Raw genomic sequence first — 19433 nt, forward strand, 5'->3', positions numbered from 1 at the left:
GGCAGATGCTTCATTTCAGGGTGCAGTGCAGAGACTGAGAGACGCTGACTGCCTATGGGGTGCTCCCGGGGGTGTTGTGTTTAAGCCCCCAGAGGCTGGGCTCGCCCTGTGTCCTGGAGGGAGAGGGTGTTAAGGACCACCAGCCTCCGGGGGGGTCAGAGCCTAGAGGGGAAGGCACCTCACACACCCAGACACATTACTGGGGTGGGGACGCACAGCTGCTCAGCATCTCGAGGGGAGCAGGGCTGTCTCCACAGGACCCCAGACAGCACCTCTGGGAGGGGTTCAGGGGACACAATCCAGAGTGGCTGGGCAACAGGCATTTGAGGTGAAAGGGTCGGGGGAGGATTTTCCCAGCCGGCCCCTACCCAGTAGCTCTGGGGGGAGTCGCTTGCGGGAGGAAGCCACAGCTCAGAGCCTGTCAACCCCGCTCTCCCCAATGGGGTCGGTCCCTCTCCCCAGCAAGACCCAGTCCTGGGGATCCAGCCCTATTATTGCCATGCGAGTCAGGCACCTCCTCCAGGTGTCCTAGTGGCGAGTGTCTCACGGAAGGACAGATGGGGGGTCAGGCGGGCTCCTCCCTCCGCTCTGCATCGCCCTGGTTGGTGTGGACAGGTCGGGCCAGTCCCCTCAGGTGACCAGGCCTCCGGCCCTGCAGGGCTGCTCTGGACCCGCCTGGCGGTTTCTCAGGGAGGACGGCTCTGGGGGCTCTGGGCCCGTGTCAGGCTCTGGCAGTTCACAAGGGCAGCAGCACAAGCCCAGTGTGTCCATGGCTGATCCCCCCTTGCTCTGGGCCATGGCCATTTCCTCGTTCCCCTGGGCAGGGTCCCCCGTGGTGGGAAATGGAAGGGATGGGGCTGGGCCATGGCACCACGGTCCCGATGGTCAGTCCCTGCTGGACAGACGCAGCCAGGCTGCAGGGCAGGGGCAGCTGAGCAGTAGCCAGGTGTCCAATGGGCACTGCTGGGAATTGAATCCCTCGCGGGGACTTTTTCCAGAGCCGGTCCCGTCTCCTGGGCCCCAAGGGGATTGGCGGAACCAGCTACTGGGGACGCAACAGGGAATGGGCCGTGACCTGGCTCCCAGCCCATGTCTGGGGTTAAAGGGTGACGTGCACGCCCCCACGGGCCAAGCTCTCTGTACCCATGGGGCCAGGAAGGAATTACACATGCGTGTCCCCGGAGCCACTGGCTGGAGCCAGGGATTTCCCTTCCCTTGGGCACTGAGCAGGGTCTGTCCCCTAGGATGGGGCGGGCATGTGCCCCCATCAGTCTCTGAGACTGCAACCAATGGGACTTTTGGGCCTGGACCTCCCTGTTTCTCCAGGCTCCTTCGAGGGAGTTTCCCAAACCCTGGGATCCGGGTTGTTTCCTCGTTCCATCTGGGGGGACTGATTTATTGTCAGACAGCACATGCTGGGAGCTGGAGCACGGCAGGAGCCGAGAGGTCACTGCAGGCACCTCCTCCCATTCTGACCCGGCCCCACCAGGTTTAAATCCCAGCCCGACTCAGGTCTGGGCACTGGCCCCAGCTCCCGGCAGCACCATGAAGTCAGAGGCCATCGTCCTCCTCCTGGGGCTCCTGGCCCTCTGGGCCCAGCTGCTGCCTGCGGCTGGGGGTAAGTGCGGGCAGCAGGCAGTGGAAGGGGAAGGGACCAGGGGACGGAGGGAGAAACCCTTGTTTTCTGCTTCCCAGCTCAAAATGCCTTTGCTCTGCCTTTCAGACACTTCTCTCTCTGCTCTGGCCCTCAGACCTTTGTAGACTCTCTGCTGACCCCGGGTCCTGTTATGCCATGATCCATTGCTGGTTCTACAACTGGCAGGCCAAGAAGTGTGAGAAATTCACATACGGAAGTTGTGATGGGAACGAGAACAACTTTGAGACTCAAATAGAATGTCTCAGGAAGTGCCACTGTTTAAATCCCAGCCTGGCTCAGCTGGGCAGGGCACTCAGACCTAGCTCCCGGCAGCACCATGAAGACAGGGGCCATCTTCCCTTCCAGCGACTCCTCAGACTTCCAGACGTCCATTTCCGTGTCCATGTGCAATCCTTTGTGCCATTCCTCTAGCGCTGGGAGGGGCACTGCCAGCTCTGCAGAGGCAGGAGGGACTCCTCCATCCTCTGGAACACCCTTGCTCCAGGGTGCTGAGTCTCTGCTGAAGCTGGACATGGATATTTTTCTCTGATGATTTCTCACTTTGGTGGTAAAGGCCACATCACATTGCACAGAGACGCCCATAAGACAAGCCTCTGCTCCTGTGCCCTCATGCCTACCCTCTTCATCTGGGTGTGGGGGAGACAGAACCTTGGCAGAAGTCCCTGCTTCTGAGTCCCTTATCTCTCTGTCCTGTGCCCGCAGATATCTGCAGCCTCCCCACTGAAGTGGGCCCTGTACTGCTGCCATTCCTCACTGGATCTACAACGGGCACTCTAAGAAGTGTGAAGAATTCTCTTATGGTGGCTGCAATGGGAACAAGAACAACTCTGAGACTAAAGTAGATTGTCTTCGTGCCTGTGCAGGCCAGGGTAAGACCCATGGCAACCTGGACAGGCGCTGCTACTTATACAGTGCAATGTTGGGAACACACCAGGGCCCCCAGGCTGCTCTCTAGTAAATGATGCCCCTCATGTATGTTCCCTACCTATTCCTACGGTGTCTGGGTGTAGCCTAGGTGTGTTTCAGGGCTGCTGCAGTTGGTATGGAGCATAGAATCATAGGACTGGAAGGGACTTTGAGGGGTCATCTAGTCCAGTCCCGTGCACTCATGGCAGGGCTAAGTATTATCTAGACATGGAATATGCACTGTACACAGACAGTGCGTGCATATCTGATGCGTGGAGACGGTGAATGTGTGTGCACCTGTGGTGGAAAGGGAAGCCCTCACTGAAAATGCCAAGGTCAGGACAGGCTGAAAAAAAAAAAGACAGATCCTCCCAAAACTGGAGGTTAACACTGAAGTCAGATTCACCAACCAGTCACAAACTGTGCTCCTGATCCCCCACACTGGTTATCAGGAAGCTAGAAAAGAAATCACACAGCCCTTTTATTGCATTCCAGTTCTCTGGCTCCCAATCAGCAGCTCGGTGCAGTAAGGTGTGGAGTTATTTAAAAACTCTTCTCACTCTACAAAATGTTCTTCTGAACCCCAAAGGGCCAGTCACATTGCCAGGTCAATATTAGGTTGGATCTTACCCAAAATACCACACTGCCAGCCAATCCTTTAGTGTCTAAAACTAAAGATTTATTAGAAAAGAAAAGAACAAGAGAGCTGTTAAATGGTCAAAACAATCAGGTCCATACATATGACTTCAGAGTCCATATGTCAGGTTCTTAGCAGCATTGGTGAGTTTGCTGACTTGTAGAGTCCCTCTGGAACACATCCACAGCTTGGATGGGTTATTGAGTCCTGTGTTCAGAGCTTCAGTTTGTAGAGAAGTTACTCCAGAGGTGAGAAGCAGGATTGAAGACAAAAATGGAGAAGATGCAGCTGCCATTTTATAGTCTTTGTCATATGGCTTGTACATCCAGTGTCCCAAACACAAACCTACAAGCACATGGGCATGGAAAAGCACTTGCAGGCCCCTGTCCACAGACACATCCCTACATGTCCTGCTGACTCATAGGTGTAACCCCTGCCGTCTCTCCGTGGGTTCATGGTGTAGCTGGCTGGATAGTGCGGATGCCAATCTGTCTGGGGGTGTCACCCAGAAACACAGCACAAGTTTGAAAATCAAATATACCACACATATTTATAACTCACAATACAAATAGGATACATACATATAAACATGATTATCCTATTTAGCCAATCATAACTTTTCCACTGATACCTTACATGGCATATCTTGCATGATTCATTGCAGTTTTGTAACATTGGTATCAATAACATTATAAATGATCGCGGCTAGTCCATACAGCATCACACACTGCAAACATGGCCCATCTCTCACAGTCCCATAGCTGCAGATTGAAGGGACCATCCCACTCCCGCAGCACTGGCTGTCCTCCCACCTGCCCCCACCCTCCAGAGCTGGAAGAGTCTCTGTTCCTTTCTGCCTGCAGCTCTAGCAGTGCGAGTGACTAGCCAAGGAAATGGAAATATACCTGCTGGGTGTGTAAGGCACCCGGGGTCAATGCACCTTGATGCCATGTGCTGCTGAGGGTCAGCTCTGAGTCCCCAGCGCTGAGCCGGGCTGGAATTTAAACCATCTTCAAGACAGGACTGGTTAAGGAGTGGGGGAGGCGCCTCACAGTGCCATGGTACAAGGGCTCTGATGGCTTTGTCCTATTTCCCAGGGTCTCTCTAACTCCCGTCTGCCAGGACCCGGACTCCTCGGGAACGAGCTGCTCAGCCGCACTGGGACCAATTGCCAAAGGTCGGACTAGCAGGAAGACAAAGCTCCGACCCCCAGGGACTTTCCCCCATCCCCAGTGCTGTTGCCAGGAGAACAGGTCGTGGTTTCCTGGGATTTCTTCTCTTCCTCAGTAAACATTTCCTGACATCCCAGCACCTCGGCCTCTGCTCCCATTCTTCAGGTCAGGCCTCTCTCAGCCTGGGCAGCCCTCACCACCCACCCCGCCCCTCTGGGCCTGTCAAGCTGGATCCAAGGCAGCTGCTTCTGTTCAGGGCTGCAATCCAGAGACTGAGAGACGCTGAGTTGCCTCTGGGACACTTTCCCAGTAACCACAGACAAGCTCTGGGATGTACATGGGGAGCTCTGGGAGCAGCGACATGGAGCAGACCAGTCTTTACACTAGTGCCCATGTTTTCACAATTGTGCAGGTTTTGTGCCTAATTTGGCCTGTGTAGCTGCACACCTGGCTCTCTAGTGCAAGTCACACATTTGCACATACAGTCACGTGAACTGGGCTCCCAAATGCACTTGCATATTTGTGTACAAGCAGCTTTGGGAATGTGTCCCACTGCCTGCTCTGTCTGAGGCTCTTTGTGAAGCGGCTGCTTCTGGGGGAGGTCTGGATGTCCCACCATTCCCGTCTTTATTTTGCTGGCTCCATGTGACTGTTTTAATGAAACCCTGGGGAGGGCTGGATCCAGCAGGCAGACTCCCCAGGGGTCTCGGAACGCTCAGCATGCTTTGGGGCACTCAAACCACCAGAGAACAAGTAGAATCCCTGGCAGATGTGTCCCAGCCCACCAAAGCAGTGGCAGAAAGACAAGGTTCTGTGGCTCCCATCTACACTCGCACCCTGGTCAGGTGTCTTCTCCCTAACACTGCCATCTTCCCCTGCTCCTCTGGCATTTCGCTTTGGCTTTTGATGCATCAGGGGGGTGCCCTGACTGGGCTCGGGGGATAGAGTGTGCTGGGCACAGGAAAGGGTGAGGGTTCATATTAGTGCAGATCTCATTTGCCACTAGAAATTGTACTGCAGGGACTAATTTTGGGCCCACTCCTGCAAATACCTGTGTGTTTGGATTTTGGCCCATGACTAGTCCCATTGAAGTTAAGCGTCTGAGCATGTGCAGGATCAGTGTGTTCCTCTGTGTTCCTGGCCACTAACTGAGGAACTAGTGGAAAGGGCGTCTCCTGGTACCCTGAAATTAGGCCCAATAGAGAAGAGAAGCTCCTGTCTGGGAGGACAAGGGGAGAGCACAGGCCAGGGACACAGACTTATGAAACCACAGACAGACGTTCACAGCAATATCCCGGCAGGGGTCATTTTTAATATCCATATTTATTGAAGAGAGGTTTTCATTTCTAAAAGAAAGAGTCCAAGCCACCTCCCAGTGCACGTCACATGGCAGAGAACACGCTGCGTCAACCAGACAGGAAGATGGCTCGAGCACCCAGCTACACGCAGAATGGTGGGCAAAGCAGCAGAGATAAACACACAGCTCCGTTAACAACAGTGTTACAGGGGAGGGGACTTTTTACTCCAAGGAAGAGAACGGTGAAAACAAGAAAGGTTTTTACAAAGCTGGGCTCTTTGTGTTCCCTGGTGTAGAACACACGTACGGCCTAACTCCCCAAGGACACTGGCCCAGCACCTGCAAAATTGTGTCTCTAATCTGCAGGCACTATTACGATGTCTGTCCATGCAACATGCAGATTAGCCTGCACGGGTGGCCATTTGAACACCCAGTTGCCAAATACACAGCTTGAAGGTGTATCCTCAATACTTGTTCATGGAAATCAGGCAGCCTACGACTGCGCCCAGCACTGGGCTGGTGACTTGTGGAGAATCAGCCCCTACAACCCTACACACAATTTCTTCCCCTACATTCTAAGAGTTACATTTACACATTTACTAAGTGCTGTACTGGTGAGTCCTCAGAGTCCCCAGGAGGTTGGTCCCCCCCATTCCACCCCTGGGGAAACCTACACACAGATAGACAATGTCTTACCCAAGCCAAACAGTTACACGTGGCAGAGCTGAGGTTTCAAACATAGAGCACAGAGGGAATATACCCAGACCCAATCCTGGGTTTCATCCACTAGGCCATCCTGGCTCTCTTTTTGCATGTTTCATAAAGACGTGACCTAGTCACCCACTATTAACCCTGGATTTGGGTGCCAAGTGTAAACAGCCTGTTTGCTCGCTCCACAATCCTTTCTCAGTAGCCTACCAGGAATGGAGCTCAGTTTTTATGTGCACAGCTGGGTAACTGAGTCATATGTATGGTTTCCAACACGTTACCTCAAGTCTACACGGTCCCCAGGAGAATGGAGTGGCAGAGGCCTGTCCAAGCTGCCCAAATGGATTCAATAGCCAAACAATCCACTTCTAAAGTTCGTGATCTCCAGAACAACACCTGCTCCTGCACTGAGGGGCAGCACAGGAGGGGACTTCCCAGAAACCTCCAGAAGTTAAATACTCTGAGCTGTGCAGGGGGGAGAGAAGATGCTTTATGGCAATGGACCATCTCCTGGGCCTACATCCTGGAGAGCAGCTTAGAATGGTAATAAGTGTTAAGAGCGAGTGGAGTGAGTTGGTAGCAGGCCAATGCTCAGTGGAATTCCCTAGATCTTCCAGACTTACCAAGGCAATTTCAGGGGACTCTGTGGCACTGGTGCTGTTCCAACCTCCACAGATGGTGTGCTGAGGCTTCGTTACGTGTAGATTAAAACTAGCAGAATTTGTCCAACACAGAAAACCAGCAATTTGGCCAGAAAATCTACTGACTGCTGCTGCCTCCATAAATTCAGACTTGTTCAGGCTGCATTGGTTAAAAAAACCAGTTCACTAGACAGTCTGAGAAACCATGTTAAAATACAGCTCTAAACATCTGGGCTTCTACATTATAGTTTCCATTGACGAGGATACTGCAGTGTTAGAGTGGCCTGCTACACTGCTATCTAATGACAATGTACGACATAGCCAGTGTCAGGTGACTATTGAAGATCCTTTGGCATGAGTGCTCATAAAGAGATGCCTTTACTGAGAACATAGAGAGTCACAGCAGTTAGAGATGGAAAATGCCCATTAGCTCATTCAGCCTATTCACTCCATGGGGCACCAGCAGAGGATGTTTCAGATTTTAAAATGTTTATTAACCCTAATGTTAAAATTCTCTAATACACAGGTTGAGGAAAGAGTGTCTGTACATCTGGGTATAGTGCTTAAATTATCCACAAGTACAAAGTTTGGTTTAAAAGCCCTAAAATACATATAGTACATAATCTGCAATATCCCAAATTAGGGTTAATAAATTTAACAGTACAGTTTAGATATTAGCAGCCAAATATTCAGGTATATCTCTCATAAAAGGTTATACTAAGAGCAGTTTGTGGAAAGCAAATATAGTAATGAGTGTATATTGTCCCTCAGTCATTGAGAACGTAGGATAGGTTGTCCCTCAGTAAATACAATCCATTAGAGAAGAGAGTCGCAGTAGTTAGAGATAGAAAACGCCATTTAGTTCATTCAGCCCATTCACTCCATGGAGACCAGCAGAGGATGTATCAGATACTAAACCAATGCTATGGTTACTCTTAGCCAGAAGGTCTGGCTGACCTCGGGGCAGGGGAAGCCACATCAAAAGGGGAATTTATGAGTAAATGAGTTTTCCTTCCTAGCTCAGAATCTCCTGCTTCCCAGATTAAGGATTAATGCCCAGCGCTGAAGATTGTCTTAGGAAGGGACTGGTCTTGGGTGCACCATGCAATTGGGACAGGGTATCTGAGCAGGAACTGCCTGAAACCTGGAACACTGCTAGGAGTGGAGAACATCAGTGCTAACCCATCAGAAAAGATTTAATAAGAAAGAAAATATATCTCAAGAAAAAGTGACCTGAAAACTGAATCAAAGTGCTCAGACACTATGGTGACAAGCTTAGAGAGAGAACCCCCAACATCCCCTTGCACCCTACTCAGGCCAGGGAGCAAAGATCCCTGAACATTGATTTCCTTCACCCAGAGATAGTGATCCTTGAGCAGTAACCTTGTCATTCGATGAGGCAGCGTGTTCCCAGGCAATCACTAGTAAAAGAGAAGGGAAAGCTGGAAAACGTCAAACAGGAAAGAGAGGCTCTTGTTGCCAGGAATGTATTTGCCAGCTGATATGATATCAGAAGGTTTCCATGTCCGGGTCAATGAGGTCTGAGGAAACTCTCCTTAATACTCTAAACCCTCAGACCCATCATCAGCCTCACCAAAGTCATCACCCCCATCAGAGCCACCATCCTGCAGGTAAGAATCAACATCTCCTGCGTCAAAGTCATCATCAACATAAGCGCGAGTATCCCTCACATTAGAATCATCATCTCCCCCATCAGCAGCCCTGGCAAAGTCACCATCCCTCACATTATCATCATCTTCCCCGTCAAAGTCATCAACCCCAGCAAAGTCATCGTCACTCATGTTATCATCATCATCACCATCTCCCCCATCAGAGCCACCATCCTGCAGGTAAGAATCGACATTTCCTGCGTCAAAGTCATCAGCCCCATCAGAGCGAGTATCCCTCACATTAGAATCATCATCTCCTCCATCAACGTCATCAGCCTTGGTAAAGTCACCGTCCCTCACGCTATCATCAACATCTCCCCCATCAAAGTTATCATCCCCGTCAGAGGCACCATCCTGCAGGTCAGAATCATCATCTCCCCCATCAAAGTCATCATTCCTGTCAGAGTCACTATTCTGCAGGTCAGAATCATCATCATCATCATCTCTCCCACCATACACAGGTCTTTCATCAGATTCAGGTTCTCCATTGGATCTAGGTTTTACAACAGACACAGGGTTTTCGGTGGATAGAGGTTCTGCACCAGACACAGGTTTTCCATTAGACTCAGGTTCAACTCCAGACACCGGTTTTGTTACCCCCAACGTAAGTTTTTCCTTCAGCTCATCTTCTGTTGATATGAGTTTCCCTGGGTCATTGCCATGGAGAGGAGAAGCTGTGCCAGGGATCCCTGAAAATGGGGAAGAAAACAGGAGAGTCAGAGACCCAAATATGCCTCACTCACATATGGCTGCTGCCAATCCACCCTATGCACTTTCTTAACGCCACAGCAACCTATATATAGGTTATGGGCATTGTCCCTTACCTTGGATAGTCTTTAGGTACCTGTACATATGGTATCTCTTCTGCTCTATTTTGGTTCTTATACTGCACCCATCCCTATGGTATCTGAGCACCTTCCAGAAGTGCAATAAATGAGATGTCTAGTAAATGAACTCAATATGTTTCTCACTCGGTTTCACTTTTCCTTTCCCACGAGGACATTGCGTAGGGGTGAGGGTTATTTTAATTTTTTGTTATTATTTATTTTCTATCCGCTGTGCTTTGTGTTTTTATTACTGAAGGCAGATCAAATAGACGAGCTTTGTATTTGAAATAGAAAGTGGTGAGTTTCAAGGTGGTTCTTAAACCCTGCCGGTGTTCTGGGCACCACCAAAAATTATATAAACCTGCTGCCCTGCTCTGACCTGTAGTGACACTTATAGGAGAAGCTTTGAACTCAGCTCTGAGTCCCCTTTTTACAGCCAACCCCTCCTCTCACTTCTCATTCTCTACTCCAAGTCCCACTGCTCAGAAAGGGGGCCATGAAATCACAGCATTCCTGGCCTACGAAGGTAGGATAGGGCAGACTAGAGATTCTGACACAGAACGTCGTGTCCCCTTCTGCAAGGTTCGAATATGACTGACCAAGGACTGTTGTGCTGTTGGCAAGGGGAGATCATGCTGAGGCTGGTACAGTGGGTTGATTCTCATCTGGAAGATAGTAACAATCAGTGGTGATGGGATTCCATGTCTGACTATGTGTAATACTTATATCATCCTGCACGTCACTAAGATGCCTCAAAGGCGGTAGATCCAGGCAGTCTCCCATGTTCAGTGTCTGCATGAGGTTTCTTGTCCAGATCATTTCCTAACACAGTAGATTATCATGAAGGCACTGAAGCTACGCAGCTATATAACAGGTACTTCTTGTCCCCTGAACACTGCCTAGGCGTAACTGCCATATATTCATGACCCCACCCGTTACTGCTGCGCTGGCATCCTGTGGGACATTCCTATTGCTGATTCATCCCCACGAAGGAGCAGTGCAATCGGTGAGTCTCACAGGTGTCACATGGCAGCCAAATAACTCCACGTGGAACAAGAGAGGATCCTGAAGAAATGGGCCAAACGATCACTGACGATAGACCTCTGCCCCCCTCTCTGAATCGCTATTCTCAGCCCCAAGGCCCTGCTCCAGGCCAGGACGTTTCCTTCACTAGTCAGCTCTGCTCCAAGCCGGCCTTTGCCCCACACAGACCACCTGGGGTATTGTGTACTCAGCCCATAGGAAGCCTCATGTTCGCAGACCTAGGACACAGAGCAGGATAAAACTGGGTCATGGGCTGATGGCCCCTCCCTGACTCGAAGGAGAGTTGTTCGGTGGTCCTCTCCCAGGGCCAAAAGAAAGAGGGAGGGCCAACGAGAAATCAGGATACTGACAGTCCCCAAGGCCAATGGGGAGAGACCAATGCTCTAGGTCAGGCTGATTGACAGGGCAGGCAGGCCAATGAGGGAGTCAGGAGGCTAGGGTCCCATGTGAGGTGGAGCGTCCGGGGCTGGGGCCGGAGGGGCAGAGCTAAGGGGAAAGCAGGAGCCTGGCTGGGCTGGGAGCAGGGCCAGAGCTGGGGCTGGGGCCAGAGGAGCAGCCCTGGGAACTGAGCTAGAGGCGGTGTGAATGGGGCTGGGGCCGGGGCCGGAGCCGGGACCAGGCATGTGAGCGGCTGGGGAATTCAGGGTCCCCAGGCCCAACGCAGGGAGACCCCAGGCACGAGGCCTTGCAGGTGGGGCTGGTAGGGGCTCGTGACCCCGAAGGGGGCCAGGCTGGGGGGATGGGCCCTGCCCCCAGCACCTGCGGGCATCGCCAGAGCAGGGTGTGAGCCCTGATGTCACGGCAGCACAGCCAGAGCCTGGGCAGGGGCCTGGGACATGCGAGGAGCAGGCTGAGAATGTCCCTATGCCCCCGAGATGGCCGGGGCTGGTGCCCCGGTTCCACTGGGCAGGGTGAAATGTTTCCATTTCACCTTCCCCTTTTCCCGTGTTCTCATTAGTTGCTGGTTAATAAATTGTATTTACTCTGAACTCTGCGGTGAGCAGTGGGTCAGGGAAGCGTCCAGTGCAGAGAGAGCATGCCGGAGTGGGGACACCCAGGCCCCTGCCCTACGTGACCACAACAAGACTGTGGGCCCAGCCCCCCAGGAACCCTGGGCCCAGCCGTGTCGGGGTTACGAGGAGGGAGGAAGGGGAGTCCTCGAGGGCAGGCCGGCCTGAGGGTGAAGGAAGTGGGAGCGAGGACTCAGATCTGTTCGCTAGCCCATTTCTCCAGGGTAGTGCATACACCAAGAAAGTTCCCCACAATAGCGGGACCATTCCCCTGCTTACATCTGGATCTTCAACGGGAATCCATTGCCATAGCGGGATGTGGACAGAAGTCTCAATGGTCAGTGGGCCATGGAGTTTATTTCCTCTTGTCCTGAAGGGACGTTAAAAGCTAGAATTCAGGGAGTCAGGAACCATGGACAGTCCAGATTAAGGTGCTTGGGGAAGGGGCTGTGGGGAAGATGGGTTATGGTATTTGGGAAAGGATGGATTCCAAAAGGCATTGCCACCAGAGTATCTCTCTTTGATGGGAATTTCTACCTATCCCTTCATGTAGGGGGCTGCAGCTGGCCCACTGCCCTTACAGCCCCAGCTATCCTGCTGTTTTCAGCACCCAAGCTCAGTCAGAGCGAGCATGGGTACATCTACCCGAGTTGGAAATTACTCCTCCAGCTCCAGTGACCAGTGGCATTAACTGCATCTCAGCTCAGCACTAGCAGGGTCTCTCTGGTGAGCCACAGCCTGGTTGTTGTTTTATTCTAGTATATAAAGTCTCTCCATTTAGAAATGTAAGTGGCAAAATGAATGGCAATCAAACAACAGTTGCCCAGCCCACAAACACAACCACCCCCCACTCAGTAACCCGACGCAGGTTGGCCTTCCTCCTGAAAAACCAGTTCGTCCCTCAGGCAGCCAGTATATCAGCCTGGCAACAGGCCTCAGTGACCTGTCTGAGTTCTGGGCAGCCTGGGAAGACACTGCTGGGAAAGGCTATTCAGAGAAGCAGCGGGTGGCACTGTGCCAGCACTGAGTGATCCACCTTCTTCTATTGCATTTCCAGTATTCCACACCTTGCAGCTTCATGGCTTTCATCCCAGACAGTCAGTTGTTTATCCTGCATTGTTGTTATTAATCGTTGTTAGACTGAAAACACCATTGAGTTAATTGCTTCATCTACGTGGCTGAGGCATGGTGTTAGATCTCAGAGCTAAGTATGACCAGCCCAGGTCAACACTTAGATGAGAGACCTCCAAGAGAAATCCAGGAGTTGCAGGCAGTGGCCCTGGTGATACTCTTCCTCCTTTCAGAGTAGCAGCCATGTTAGTCTGTATTTGCAAAAAAGAAAAGGAGTACTTGTGGCACCTTGGAGACTAACAAATTTATTGGAGCATAAGCTTTCGTGAGCTACAGCTCACTTCATCGGATGCAACAAATATTTATGCTCAAATAAATTTGTTAGTCTCTAAGGTGCCACAAGTACTCCTTTTCTTTTTTACTCTTCCTCCTGAGGCAGTTCAGAGCCCGAAATTACAAGGCAACATATTAAGTGTTAACATCAAAACCTGGTGGGGTGGGGAGATTAAGTGCTGGGCTTCCACCTGGCCTAACAAACCAGATGGGCATCGAGCCTTGGTTTGTATTAACAAACCCCACTTAGAAGAGGGTACGTTGGAAGCAGGTCTGTGTTTCCTAGGCACTCAGCAGCCCACGTTTGAGACGAGAAACAGAGTTCAGAGCAGAAACAGCCTTGGGGACCCATGTGAAGTACCATGGGTAGAGCATCCCCTCTTCTCTCTCCTCTATACCTGGGTTCTTCAACCTTAGACAACCCTGTTCCCCCTCGCTGATGCTGTAGTGCAGAGTTTGGGCGCCTGCATATTCTTATATTGATAATAAAAGCCTCCAGTTAAAACTGCCCAGAGTTTGCCAGCCTGAGCCCTAGGATGCCTGACCCTCAGTGCCTGTCACTCAGCATCTCGGGAACTCACAGTGTCTAGCCAATCCAGCTGATCTGTAATTCTGTCTGCTGCTCTGAGGGAATCTATTCCCCTCACCCTGACTTTGCTGGGGTCAGTCCCATCCCTGTGCCAGTGTCTCTAACAATGGAGACATGTTTCTATTGGTCCCTGCGTAAGGTCACTGATGAGACAAACCAACTAAAGTGTCAGGTATTTCTAAGCACCCACTGCCCTTGCCCCCTCCATGCCATGTCTCCCTTTCATGCCCTGCTCCCTTCTCTGCCTCTACTCACTTTCTGTTGGTGCACCCTGTAGTGTTGTCCAGAGGGTGAAGAGCCCCAGGAGAAGAAAAAGGCCCCTTGACTTCATGGTGCTGCCAAGAGCTGTGTCTGAGTGCCCTGAGCTGAGCCAGCCTGCAATTTAAAGTCGCATCCAGGTGGAGCTGGTTCAAGTGTGGGAGGAAGCAGCTCACAGGTGATCTATAAGGACCGCCCATATTTTAGCCTAATTCCACATTCTAAGGAGCCAGTTCCAGGTATCTGTCCCTGCCCGCACAGAATAAGGATATGAAGACATCCTTGTCATGTTTAGAAATTGCTTTGGAAGACAAAGCAAAGAAACCTAAGGAGGAAAGCGGAGGGACTGAGATCCACCAATGCTCAGGGACATCAGCGATTGCAGAAAACTGGTGATGTCAGATATACCCAGGGCAGACAAGTAGAGAAAACCTCCCTACTCAATTAACTGGCCAACAGGAGGGTGGGTGAGAGAATGGGGGATGAAGCATGTCAGGATGTCCTAATGATCAGCCTGCACGGGACACAAATGCACCAGACACACAAGGAGGAGATGAGATACCAAGCCCAGAAATGGCTGAAGTTTGAAAGCTGCAGCTTGGCCTGGCAATACTTTTTATTCCCCCAAACCCCAAGAAGCAAGGTATGCAGGGGGAATTGGTTGGAACTGGACATTATTTCTATACCTCTGAACCGCTATGTGGCTCTTCACATGAAACCTAGAAAGACAAGAGTCCTCCCTGCCTCAAAGTGCTTCTAGTCAGACTCAGCGAGAGGGAGCAATTCAGGGTGGCAGGCTGCTGAGGAAATCTATGTGGGAAGGCTCCTTGCAAGAAGCAGGTTTTAAGTACAGGTTTACTCTTCCCAGCTGTGGCTCAATTCTGATGCCAGCACTGAGTGATCCACCTTCTTCTATTGCATTTCCAGTATTCCACACCTTGCAGCTTCATGGCTTTCATCCCAGATAGTCAGTTGTTTATCCTGCATTGTTGTTATTAATCGTTGTTAGACTGAAAACACCATTGAGTTTATTGCTCCATCTATGTGGCTGATGCCCTGGGAGGTGAGAACTGCAGCAAATAACAGCTCACTCTGGACACACCCAGCTATTGATCTGAAATATCAAACTACCCCAGCAATGCCACATAGTGATCAGATTTCAATGTATTGAGACTTCACAGCCTGAAGCCACATTACTGAGGCATGGTGTTAGATCTCAGAGCTAAGTATGATCAGGCCAGGTCAATGCTTAGATGAGAGACCTCCAAGAGAAACCCAGGTGCTGCAGGCAGTGGCCCTGGGGATACTCTTCCTCCTGAGGCAGTTCAGAACCCACAATAACACCGTATCTAATGGGACTTACTGAGCTGCAGGTGGATGCAATATCCTGTGTTTTCCCAGCAATGCACCGTCTCTGCAATTACCTAAAGGCAGCTGGTGTGGTGCAGTGCAGCTGCCCAGGTATATTTCACCTTGGGGCTTGTCTACACTACCAAGTTTTGTTGACAAACCTTATGTCGACACCCAAAAGTCGACAAAACAAAAATCGCCAAAGGGTGTTCACACTTGCTCCCTCTGTCGACAGATCATGTCCACATTGGGGACACCATCATCGACAGGGTGAGCACTGCACGGTGGTATGTTTCCCACAGTGCGGCGTTGGGGGAAGGAAGAGCTGATCGCTGCGATCGCTGCGTGAGTTCTCCCACAGCCCCCTCAGCTGCCGAGAGCAGCATCGTGAGTAGCTCTGTGAGGGCTCCGTGCTGAGGAATGGCAAAGCGGCTCTGCAGTCTGTCCCTCTCTGGCTGTGTCCCTAGTGCTGGGCAGATCAGGAGCAGTCTAATGATTTGTTCCCCAAAGGGAGCAGTGCACAGATACTTCCCAGAGCTTTGAAAGGGGAGGGGCGTGTGCCTGCAGGGCAGCAGAGATCACAACACTGGGCAGAGCGATCAGGGCAGGCAGTGTGGGATACTGGCAGAAGCCAGTTCTGTGGACAAACCATCAGCAGTGTCTACACTGGCTCTTTGTTGACAATAAAGAGAGGGAAAAGACAAAAGTCTCTCGTAGGGGTGGAAGTTTTTAGTTGCCAAACCTGGGCATTTTTCATGACAAAAGTCCCATTGTAGCGCGTATGCTTGTGCTGTTTTGTCTTCAAAAGGCATTTTTTGGCCACGAAACTTGCCAGTGTAGACAAGCCCTTTATGTGGAATATCAGATGCTGGCGACTGCGGCAGGCAGGACACCCCACCAGAGCAAGTCCAATAGGACATGACCATGCCTGTGCCATGCCTGCGGAGGGCGTATCATGTGAGTGGAACTGGAGTCAGAGGGCCCATGATACCCAGAGGGTCTGTGATGGCAGGACACCAGTGGAACGGGGAATGGGGGAGTTGGGCTGGAAGCAGCTCGCCCACGTGGACAGAACAGTGCGCGGGGTTTAACGAAGCTGCACCTGGTCAACTCGACCTGCGCTCAGCCTCATGCTTTGCGAGGGAACTGTGGCCACAGGGCTGAGCTGTGAATTCTCCGCAGGGCAGCGGCTGGCAGCGTGAGCCAGGGGACTCGGTCTAATCCCCCCAGAGCCCTGGAGGTTCCCCTTCATCTTGGTCTCTAGTGAAAACCCTGGGTCACTCCACAATTTTGTTCTGCTCTGGGGAGCGATAGTTCCGTGGCTCCTCGGGCTGCTGGGCAGCTAGAGGCAGTGGGGAGCTGCAGCATGTGCAGCCCTCTACGCCCTGTTCCCCAGCAAGGTCCGGTCATGGTTTTGCAGTGGTGGACGCCTCTGGGGAACACACCCGGACAAGCTATGGAGCTGGTCAGGCCTACAAACTCACCCTGACTATGAACACACACTAAGTGTGTGCAGGTGAGCTCACAGTGTCACAATAGCCTAACAACAAATGCTGATGAGAAACGGTGCAAAAATGAGACAGGAGGATGGAATTAGTCCAGACAAAAAGGCCTCCTGTGAGAACTCAAGGGCTGTGTTAAGATCGTGCCTGGTAAACAAGAAAAGTGTGGAAGTGGAAATCAGTGAATGTGTGTCGAAGACTAGGCCTAACTGGTGGGCACAGTAACGAAAGGATGGACCATTACACATATCTCTCCCCTTTTCGGTCCTCAAAGAGACCTTGGGGGGAGAAGCTGACTCCTGCGATGCTAGCTGACAGACCGACAAAAACGGGGAAGAAGCATGTGTCACCATTACGGTAACCACTTCCACCATCTCCTGGGATCCTGTGTGATACCATTGGACCTTCTTCATCCTAAACCTGAGCGTTGTCCTGACCAGACTGAGCCAAAGAGAGAAGGAGTCAGATGACACAGGCACCTCCGCTGGCTTCAGCTAAACCCCAAATACAATCTGGGGTGTGAGACTTTGTCACATACATACCCCCCATGTCCTTTTCCTTCCCCACCTTATTAATTCTCTTTCCTAGCTCCCTTCTTTTTCTTTCTGTCTAATAAGAGACTGGCTTCGCTGGGCAAGTCTGCATATTGCTGAAAGCCTGTGACCAGACAGGCAGCTAAAACGATGCCCTGACCAGTCCAACACTGGTATAAGTTTGCCAGTCTCCGAGTGGCTGATAAGACTGCTTGCTGGACCTGGGTTTTCCAGCAGCAAGGTTGCAAGTGAGATCCTACACCAGAGACAGAAGCTGCATTTTCCATCTTTGCTGTTCATGGTTTCCCCTTCTGTGCGGGTTTTTGTTTTGCCTTCTAGGAAACGGGATTGGAGTTTAACAACAACTATAACAGCAGCAGCGCCAGCCCATCTCAACAAACTTTTCCTTTCCCCAAAGGACACTTATTGTCCATCATTGATACCAGCTAAGAGACTGTCAGAAAAGGGGGTTTCCCTTCTAAAAACTCTCTCCTGCTACAGGGGAAGGGAACAAAGGATGTTGTGAAAATCGAAGCCTTATTCAATACGTTGCATTTCAAAGGCTTTAACTGTTTTTCCTCCTTTTCTTTATCTTTACTTAAAGGTTAATAATGTGTTTTCCCTGGTACTAAGCAGGTTGAGGTCTCTGGATACCAAACCTTGTTTCAGAGTAGCAGCCGTGTTAGTCTGTATTCGCAAAAAGAAAAGGAGGACTTGTGGCACCTTAGAGACTAACAAATTTATTAGAGCATAAGCTTTCGTGAGCTACAGCTCACTTCATCGGATGCATCCGATGAAGTGAGCTGTAGCTCACGAAAGCTTATGCTCTAATAAATTTGTTAGTCTCAAAGGTGCCACAAGTACTCCTTCTCTTTTTGCAAACCTTGTTTGAAACTGTTTAATGTTGGACCTTGACTGGGTCATGTTAATATTGTTAACGCTTTGGGCCCATATATTTCATCTAACTTAATCCAGCCTGCAGCACCAGAATTTTATAGCTGCAGTGCAAGAAGCAAAAGGAGGAGTCTCATGAGAACAATGGAGACAATTGTAAAAGCGTATGGGGATGCTTTCAAAGGCAACAGGCGCCTTGAAGGAAAGCTGCAGCTGGAAAGAGACCCCACAGGGAAATCTCTGTGCTTAGAATCATAGGGTTAGAAAGGACCAGAAGGATCATCTAATCTAACCCCCGGCCAAGATGCAGGGTTTGGTGTGTCTGACCATCCAACACAGATGGCTCCAGCCTCCCTTTGGAAACCTCCCGTGAAGGAGCCTCCATGATCTCCCCAAGCATCGTTCCATTGTCCTACTGTTCTTGCAGCTGGGAAGTTTTTCTGGAGATTTAATCTCAATCTGCCGTGTGTAGTTTGATCCCATCGCCTCTTGGCCTGCCCTGTGTGGCTAGAGAGAACGGCTTTTCTCCAGCTTCTCTATGGCAGCCTTTCAGGTATCTGAGGACCACTATCATGTCCAACTTAATTTTCTTTTTTCCAAACTAAACATACTGTTTGCTCCTATGGCTTGGATTCCATTCCTTTGATCATCTTTGTCGCTCACCTCTGGATCCTTTCCAGTTTCTCTACAGCCTTTCTATACATTGGTGACCAAAATTGGACACAGGACTCCGGTTAAGGCCTAACCAGTAACGAGTTGAGTGGTACTGTCACCTCCTGGGAGTTGTATGCTTTCCTCTGATCATGCAACTGAAAATTGCATTTGCTTTTTTTGCAACAGCCTCGCATTGCTGACTCATGTTGAGGTTGTGACCCACCACAACTCCCAGACCCTTCTCAGCCGTGCTGCTGCCAGGCCAGTTATCCCCCATTCCAAGTTTGTGCAGGGTGTGTGATCTCCCTTCACCCTGCATCAAAAATCAGGGATTTGGCAAGTGTCCCATAGAAACCTGGGGGCCTTTCCTGGGCCCCTCTTACTGCAGCGTGGCTGGATTAGTCACATGCGACCTTGACTCTGAATGTCCTGGGGTTCTAATGCTGGGGTTGGGGAAAACTGCATCCCTGTGTGGTTCTTGCCTGGAAGAGACTGCCACCTGCTCTCAACTTTAATGCCACCCGCAGGTGGTTTTTGTCTGATGAGGAGGCTGAAATCATCACTGTGGAAAAAATTCTGAACAAAGTTGCAAGCCGAGCTAAAGCCCTGTACTGCCCAGAGGCGTAGTTTAGACATGGCAGGAGAGAGACTCAAGAAACCAGCCCAGTGGAATTTTACCC

The 19433-nt window shown here is 50.9% G+C and overlaps 1 protein-coding gene and 1 long non-coding RNA gene across 3 annotated transcripts; both read right to left on the reverse strand.

The window, feature by feature from the left end:
- Positions 1 to 1527: 1527 nt before the first annotated feature.
- LOC122456507 lies at positions 1528 to 19171 on the reverse strand. The gene is made up of 3 exons (XR_006275429.1): positions 19160 to 19171; positions 16273 to 16280; positions 1528 to 1612 (listed from the first exon to the last, which is right to left on the reverse strand). It is a non-coding gene; the product is annotated as an uncharacterized LOC122456507 (long non-coding RNA).
- Positions 7451 to 13902, reverse strand: LOC119842280 (acidic repeat-containing protein-like). 2 transcript variants are annotated; one of them, XM_043495913.1, is made up of 3 exons: positions 13818 to 13902; positions 8838 to 9377; positions 7451 to 8774 (listed from the first exon to the last, which is right to left on the reverse strand). In XM_043495913.1, the coding sequence occupies exons 1-3, from the start codon at positions 13891 to 13893 to the stop codon at positions 8575 to 8577; spliced, it is 816 nt and encodes a 271-aa protein (XP_043351848.1). In that variant the 5' UTR covers positions 13894 to 13902; the 3' UTR covers positions 7451 to 8574. The 2 variants fall into 2 exon arrangements, with proteins under 2 accessions (XP_043351848.1, XP_038226139.1); XM_038370211.2 differs by having other exon boundaries at positions 7453 to 9377.
- Positions 19172 to 19433: the final 262 nt, after the last annotated feature.

Source organism: Dermochelys coriacea, chromosome 13 (genome assembly GCF_009764565.3).
Source record: "Dermochelys coriacea isolate rDerCor1 chromosome 13, rDerCor1.pri.v4, whole genome shotgun sequence".
NCBI classification, from domain to species: domain Eukaryota; kingdom Metazoa; phylum Chordata; order Testudines; family Dermochelyidae; genus Dermochelys; species Dermochelys coriacea.

What these genes read in the sequence shown, in the direction of transcription:
- LOC119842280 (XM_038370211.2), bottom strand. Translation starts at nt 13,893, where the DNA reads ATGAAGTCAAGGGGCCTTTTTCTTCTCCTGGGGCTCTTCACCCTCTGG. An exon ending in ACAGGGTGCACCAACAGAAA is followed by an intron (nt 9,378 to 13,817) that starts GTGAGTAGAGGC and finishes CCCCATTTTCAG; the next exon opens with GGATCCCTGGCACAGCTTCT.